The 8,119-nt window shown below is 55.9% G+C and overlaps 1 protein-coding gene across 1 annotated transcript; it reads left to right on the top strand.

The window, feature by feature from the left end:
• Nucleotides 1–4,455: 4,455 nt before the first annotated feature.
• EVX1 (even-skipped homeobox 1) lies at nt 4,456–7,911 on the top strand. The gene is made up of 3 exons (XM_050892812.1): nt 4,456–4,894; nt 6,407–6,657; nt 7,381–7,911. The coding sequence occupies exons 1-3, from the start codon at nt 4,456–4,458 to the stop codon at nt 7,909–7,911; spliced, it is 1,221 nt and encodes a 406-aa protein (XP_050748769.1).
• Nucleotides 7,912–8,119: the final 208 nt, after the last annotated feature.

Here is an 8,119-nt window from a genome sequence, read left to right as displayed (position 1 = left end):
CTCTCGACGAGTCTGGAAACGATAGCAATTGAAATCGAAAGCCCAAATTCCTGCACGATTTACTCACAGCAATCAGTAAAGCAGCAGATCTAGTTTCCACGGGCAAACTTGTCCTGAATGTCCTAGGAGCGGGAATCGGGCCCTTCCCCCCCCCGGTTTTGATCTAACAAGGTAAAAATCTCCAGAGCCTCCTGCGGTGGCAGGGAAGCGCTGCTTCGGGCAGCCAACAGGTAAAAAAAAAAATCGAGAACAGGCAGATGCCCTCCGTAGAGATGCCGGGATCCGACATTCAGAGCTACACGGAGGCAGAAACGCGTCCTGGGTCGGATCCTGTAAATACCATGACATGCTCTCCGAGGCACATCCCACTCACGGCTCTGTCCTCTCTCTCCTCAACGCCACTTACGTGTTCTGTGCTGTCATTGTACCAGCTTGTCTTTACACCCCGGAATAATGCGCCTATTATTCTCTTCTCTCCAAAGCTTCCACCTCTAACCATGTCGTAAAAAATAGCCTTAATAAAACAGTGATAATTACGCCATTATTGTTAACACTACCCATTAAAAATTTAAAAATAGGCTTTCTGGTTTGGTCACCCTTTTGCACTACATATCAGTTTTTTCGGCACTAAATCGTTCCGCCATATGTTAAAACTTTCTTCCTTTTTTAAAGACGACAAGACTTGTTTTTTTTAGAGAAACTGAAGGCCCATCGTGGGTTCCCAGTCGTAATTGGACAGTATCGGTCAAAAGTTATTGACACCCTGTTGACCGGCGACGGAAAATAAATATCCCGCGGGTAAAGGAGTGTGTAATGTGTCTTTCCTTCTCCAGGCTTAGCACTTTCAAGGAAAATGCCTGATTTATGAGCATATCACTCTAGCAATGTTTTAATGTCCCCCTATTATTTCCTTGTTTTGGGAAGGGGGGGTGTTTCGTTTGCTTTTCGTATGCGGGGCACCTTTCAGCAGCGATAACGCTGAAATCGGCGAATTACCCTTTTGAAGGCGGTCGCCCTGGTCTCGCCTCGGCCGTATATCAGCAAGGAAAGCTGTAAATTCGGAAAAATAAATCAGTTTGAAAAGTTTTGAGGATAGTTATGACATCCTGGCTGTGACCAAGTGAGCGAGCGAGACTTAATAGGTTTTAAATCTCGGTCTGGAACAGGCGGGGGGGGGGGGGGGGGGGGAAAGACAGAAAACCCCGTAGAGATACACTTTCCAATCTGCCTGGAAATTAATCCCAAATGAGGGAGTCTCCTTCCAAATCGGGCTTGACAGATCTGTGGGAAACACTAGACAGAAAGCAGAGCGCCGGACCCCGCATTCCCGGCGAGGCAAAGCTCCGCCGCCGCGGCGGGGAGCGGGACGGGGCTCCTCGCTCCGCCACGCCGCGCCACCGGCTTCTCGACGTGCGAGGGGCTGTCGCGGCGGTACTCTTCCTGGGGGATGTAAAAATAGCCATTTCTAAGAAGCCTTTACTAATCCAATCTAAACTGACCCCAAAACTTCGAGTCCAACAGAGCCTTTCTTTTTTGGTGTGGTTTTTTTTTTTTCTTAGACTCCACTCGGGCCTTTAACTCCCTGTGTTTACCCTTGGCAAATAACTGCGTGTGTATGTGCGCGGGGGTGTGCGTCTGTCCGTGCGTGGGTGTACCGCAGCCAGTGTTGCTGCGGGCTGAGTCAGACCGTCCGTGGCAATGACCGTCATCTCGGGCTCAACAAAACCTCCGACCCCAGGTAGATGACGGATGGCGTCCTGGTGGGAACGGATTAAGAATGGGGTGACGAAGGAGGCAGCAGTGGTTCGTAAACGAAAATGATAAAATTTGTGGGGATCGGCCAGCATAATCCAAGGGAACCATCCCCAGGGCTCCAGTCTGCCAGAGACAGGATTTCCCATTAACTTCCCCGTAGTCGTCTCCATCGCCCGCTCTGGGAGCGCTCCCTCGTATTCTGAATTCAGCTCCTGGTTACTGTTTTATTTAGAAAGAGACACGAATATCCCTCTTCTTCCTGCCCCCAAACTCGTAGTAACGGGGAAATCCTCTCTGTCCGCCACAGACAACAGCCAGCCTCCTCCGACCCGACTACTTGGCCGAGCTAGGAAGGAGGCTGGAGGTAAGTTTCCCCGGGAGGATGGGGTGCCCTGGGCCTGGGGGGAGGCCGAGCCTTTACACCCCCCCGGAGGTGCCAGGGCAATCAGCCCCCCAGCAAAGCGCAGCGACGATGCCGCCAGCCGTGGGAAGCGGCACCAGCGCGACACGGGCACGGCGCTGCCCGAGCGCCCCCGCCTTGCCTTGCCTGGCCCCATCGCACAGCTCCGCACCTCTCCGCACTGCTCCGCGCTGCTCCGCGCAGCGGGATCGGCGCTGGCCGTCCGCCTCCGCCCAGCGGGAGCAGGCGCGCCGCGGCCGCCAGGCAGGCGGGGAAGCCAGACTGCCTTACCCATCCATCCATCCATCCATCCATCCTTCCATTCGTCCATCCACCCACCCACCCACCGCCTGCTCCTCCAGCAGCCGGACCTGATCCTGCTCCTCCGGCTCCGCGCTCGCACCGCGGAGCAGAGCCTGGCTGCGGCAGGGGTGGGCGGCGGGTCCTCATCCGGAGCTGGAAGGGCACACACCGGTCTAGAGGCTGGCAAGGAAGAGAAGGGAAAGGGAATTTAGCAACGAGTTTTCAAGAAATTGGCAAGCTTCGGAGCAGTACACGCATCCCACGTGCGATGGAAAGCGGTGCAGTCCGGAGCGTGCTGTGCGCATGATGTGCGTTTGCGTAGAAACACGCGTGCGTGTCTACACAGGGAGAAAGAGAGATTGGTGGCGATAGCCCTGTAAAAATCCCTGGTTTATCCCCCTGAAATCAGTATGCTTATTGCTGGGAGCACACCTTAATCCATGCATCCAGCGGACCGGGAATCCTGTTTGCTTGTTTGGTTGTTTGTTTGTTTGTCTCCCTGCATCGTGCCCGTCTTGCTCACAGGGCTGGACAGAAAATCCCAACGTGTTTCCTATTGCACTGCCTGTTCCCCACCGAAGCAACGTCACCTCAAATATGCCAGTAAATTCCTTACCGGGTTGGGAACGTAATTGGTTGAGTGTTTTCTGTAACCTGACTAGCCAATAACACTCCGAGAAAAAATTTAGAACAATCTAGTTACAACAGATGGTGAAAATGACTTGACACTACACGTGTGAGTCAATATTAACTAGAGATGAGATACTTGCCGGACTCATTAGAAATACCATAATACGCCAAGGAGACTAAGCGTGCCGCTATATTTAGGGTACAAGGTCCCTTATTTTCAGACAAGTGCTGTCCAAATGGTTGCCCTTGTCATTTCTGTTTTAACAACATCTGCTATCTAGCATAAGCTCTGGCCTTGATAACTTGCATTTCTCTGAGCCTGAGTTATTCTTGGCAGACCTTCTTCTTGCCATTTTTCCTCCTGAAAGCAGATAATAATTTATGCAAAACAATTAGTTGAATAAAGGACAGGAGACGTAAAACCCTCTTAAAAGCGCAAGAATCGTGGAACAAATGGAAACTGCGAAGGAAGAAATAAGAGTAAACGATAAACAGCAGATAGCCAGAATAACTACAGTTACGAAAAGTGAAGTAGATATATCTTTTCAGCTGTAAACCGCAATAAATATGTAACCGCATTTCCAAATTTTAAACTAACGTTTTAATCTCAGTCAATAGAAAGCAATAACAGTCATACGAATAGGAACCGATATCGAACCAGAACAAGAAGTCAAAGCTATTTCTACATTCAAATGTCAGCAGCGCATTTCCTTATCCTCAAGTTTGCAAAGGATTCTTAAAGCCTTATATATGCAGTTATGCGGAAGCTGATTGCCAGCCATAAATAATGCATCCAAGGAAGAGGCTTGAGTACGTATCTTCTCACTTCCAGGATGCAGCTAGGGATCTTCGCCTCAATTCTACATCAAGGTTGTGGCTTAAAGCAGTCAAAAGGCTATTTAATTGTCAGGCAAGGCTTCCCCCTGCGGAACTCTCTCCGCATGTTACAACCTCTTTGCAGCTCAGCTCCATATGCATCTCTTTTTCACACTTCCCTCTCCATCTCGGGCTCCTACACCTGGTGCATCACGCATTTAGCCCATTAGCTCCGGCTCTTCCTTTCATCTTCCCCATGGCAGACGTTTCTATTTATCCACTGGCAATCAATGTGTGGCGTCACCGGTGGTACTGTAATGACGACTGCACCATTGAGGATGACAGCTTAGAAAGAAGAGGGCAATGGTGATCCCTCCCAGAGCAGCACAGCAGAGTGTAGCGCTCGCATCACAAGGTCACCCTATCTCACCACTTGCTCCTCTGCATTGGCAGGAGAGGGTTGCTGGGTTTGTACAAGGCTGGGGCGGGAGCGGGAGGGAGGGGGGGAAGAGATCTGGATTTTTTTCCCCCCTCCCTTAAGCAAAGCCACAATGGAAACCAGGAAGGAGATGGTGATGTTTCTGGAAGGGACACAACTTGGCGCTCTAGTTGGCAAGAGGGTGCCTAATTTGTCCGAAGCAGTGGGGAGCCCCGCTCCGGAGCCGCAGGAGAAGATGATCCATCGGAACTGCCTCAGCCCCAGACCTGGCCCCTTGTCGTCCCGGGAGAGAGGAGGAGGAGGAGGAGGAGGTGGCGGAGGAGAAGACGAAGAGGAGGTGGAGGTGCTGCCAGGGACAGGGACGGTGCCGGAGAGCCGCTCGGCGGCGGCAGCACTGCTTTCGGCCGGACAGCAGCCCCCCGCCCCGGACCCCCCCTCCAGCAAAGGGCAGCAGAGCAGCTCGGACACCGAGTCGGATTTCTATGAGGAAATCGAGGTGAGCTGCACCCCGGACTGCGCCACGGGGAGCGCCGAGTACCAGCACAGCAAAGGTACCCAACTCCTTCCCATGCCTCCAGCCCCACGCCCGCTCCGAGGCTGGGGGGCAGCACTGGGGGGGGGCGGGGGGGGCTGCCGGAGGGGTCTTCCCCCCCGCCAGCTGAGCGAGGGGCAGCGAAATCGGGATGTGTGTGGGGGGATCTGCTTTCCTGGCTGATTCCTCAGCTCCCTGCCACCGGGAGGCTTGTTTGGGAGTCAGAGGACACGACACCGGGCAGCCCCCGCGTCCCTGGAGGGGAGCCAGGCTTCCCGCCGTGGATGCATCAGATCTGCAGCTTGTCCCGTAGGACCCCCTTGGCCAAGACCACCACCCATTCTCCCCCTCCATCTTTTTTATTTTTTTATTCTTCCCCATCCCCTGGACAGTGCATGCTCCAGGAAATCTCTTCCGATCCTCCCCACCGGCGGAGTTTTTTGTATGTGTTGCGGGGGGGGGGGGGGGGGGGGGGGAGCCAAGATCAAACGGGTTTTCTGGCCGAGAGCTGTTTGTGGTTTTGCAGGGTGAAATGTGCCCGGGCGAGTGCGGAAGCGCCCATAAAGACCGTAAAATCGCTCGCCGACTCCTGCCTGCCCCAAGTGCGGCAGCGAGATTCTTTTTTGCACGTTGGGTTAAAAAAAAAAAGGGGGGGGGGAAGAGGAGAGGTCCAAATTACCTTGTCACTTCTATGTCTCGGTGGCGCCAGCTCGGAAATGGTCCCAATGAATTAATTGCCTTTGGTCTCGGGCACAATGAGGGAGAGTTGCATTTGAAAGCAAACGCAGCGGCCAGGCCCCTTTTCCCCCTGCCCCCACTCCTTATTCCCACCTTCCCAGCCCGGCAGAGCCCCCCCCTACCTCGACAACAACCCACCTCTCCCCCCTCCCCGTTCCTCCATCACTTCAAGAAGAAGCCGGGAAGCGCGGAGAGCGCTGTCTGCCCTCTCTCCTCCCTTAGAGGCTCTTTGAAAATATCCCATCCTGGCCTTTGGAGGCTGAGTGGAGAGTCCCCGAGGCCTCACCTCCCTCTCGGAGAGAGCAGGGTCCCTGCCTGCCGGCTGCTCCTCTCCTGGGCCCTTGCTGGGCTGGAGGCAGGGGCCGCGGAGCCGTGCGGCTCGGGCGGTGGGCACACCTGCCTTTCCGAGCCGCTCAGGGTCGGGGGATGCTGCGGCGACCGCCTCCGGCTTCACAGTGCAGGGAGCGAGCGGGGGGGGCGTCGAGCAGGCACTCCCAGGGCGGTGTGTGTGTGTTTGTGCGTGGTGGTGGTGGAGGGGGCAGGTAGCCTTCCAGCCAGAGTGAATAAGCACCCGTCAAACCCTTAACCGGTGCCGCATCCCCTTCGCCCTGCCCTCCCCCCCGGTCCGTCTTGGATGTCTCCCCAGCATCCTCAGTACACCTGGGCAGGCACAGAAAAGGCGAATGGGGAGGGATGGGGGGAGAAGGGAGCTCGCTGGGGAGGCGGGCGGCGAGCATCCCTCCCTGCCCGCCCGCCTCCGAGCGTGTGTCTCTGCTCCGGGCTCCCCACGCAGGGCCGTGCTCCGAGGCGCTGGCCGGCAGCCCCAGCGGCGGGGGGGATCACCCCAAGGGCAGCGGAGGCAGCGGCGGCTCCCAGGGCTCGCTGGCCTGCAGCGCCAGCGACCAGATGCGCCGCTACCGCACCGCCTTCACCCGCGAGCAGATCGCCCGGCTGGAGAAGGAGTTTTACCGGGAGAACTACGTGTCCAGGCCCCGGAGATGTGAACTGGCGGCTGCTCTAAATCTGCCAGAAACCACCATCAAGGTACACACAGCTCGGACATGTTTCCAATTAGCACGATATAAATCTATATGGCCAAACTTCCTTGCAAAACTCGGGAAAGCACTTCGCCAGCACAACCCTCCCTCCCCGCCCCCCCCCCCCCCCCCGCCCCTTTCCTGGCCCTGCCCGCACCCTTCAGCAAGCAGCAATGCGGGAGAGGGGACACAGCTCCCGGAACCATCCCAGCCAGCACCGCTAATCCGGCCTCTCCCTAGCAGATTATTTTTAATCCTCCCTTCAGTCCAGCCCAAACCTCTCTCAATTCCTGAGGGAGGGAAGAGGAAGCCAGTAGCAGCTCTTGTTTTGATCTCGCTTTGCTTTGCCTTTTCAAAAACGTTTGCACACGAAAACAAAAACGATAACAATAATCCCAGGTAGTTCTGGCTGCAAAACCGCAGCAAGGAGGCAGAGCTGCCAGGCTTGCCCGGAGTCGGGGGGGTCAGCAGGACAAACCCTAGCAAGAAGAAAGGAAAACAAGCACCCTAAAAGGGCTGCCTCACTGGGTCTCCCTGTAGATTTATAGGGGTTTAGCTGATCCGTCTTTACGTGATGACAACTCCCTCCGGGAGCGAGAGCTGGCGCCGGTCTCCGCTCGCCGGCAGACCCGCTCCCGCCCGCGCACTCCCCGGGGCAGGGGCCGGTGCCGGCGGTCGGGCGGAGCGGGGTGGCGGCGGGTGACGGCTCTCGCCTCCCCTCTCCCCGCAGGTTTGGTTCCAGAACCGCAGGATGAAGGACAAGCGGCAGCGCCTGGCCATGACCTGGCCTCACCCGGCCGACCCGGCGTTCTATACCTACATGATGAGCCACGCGGCGGCCACCGGCAATTTGCCGTACCCGTTCCCGTCCCACCTGCCCCTGCCCTACTACTCCCACATGGGCATCGGCGCCACATCGGCCTCTGCCGCCACTCCCTTCAGTACCCCCCTGAGGCCGCTGGACACCTTCAGGGTCCTCTCCCACCCCTACCCGAGACCAGAACTGCTGTGCGCCTTCAGGCATCCCTCTCTCTACCCTGCCCCAACTCATGGACTCAGCAGCGCCGGGGGCAACCCCTGCTCCTGCCTGGCTTGCCACAGCGGCCAGTCCAACGGGCTGGCACAGCGACCCTCCGGATCAGACTTTACCTGCTCGGCCACAACCAGGACTGACTCTTTCCTCACTTTCACGCCCTCCGTGCTGAGCAAAGCCACCTCAGTTTCCATGGACCAGCGAGAAGAAGTACCTTTAACGAGATAAACCTTCGTCTCAGGGTTATTAAAAACTCGCCCCTTTCCCGGGCTTCTCTTCGAGTTAATGTACCTACAGCCGATGTTTATTTAATCGTGTTCTCATCCCAGAAGTGGACAGCTACGGGAAAAAAAGACTAAAAATAGCTCAGTCTTAAAAGGATTTACATTCCAAGGGGGAAAAAAGAAGAAGAAGAAGAAGGAAAGAAATGACTAGT

Source organism: Gymnogyps californianus, chromosome 2, assembly GCF_018139145.2.
Source record: "Gymnogyps californianus isolate 813 chromosome 2, ASM1813914v2, whole genome shotgun sequence".
NCBI classification, from domain to species: domain Eukaryota; kingdom Metazoa; phylum Chordata; class Aves; order Accipitriformes; family Cathartidae; genus Gymnogyps; species Gymnogyps californianus.
The sequence above is the reverse complement of the archived record's forward strand: the minus strand, read 5'-3'. Positions and strand labels throughout refer to the sequence as shown.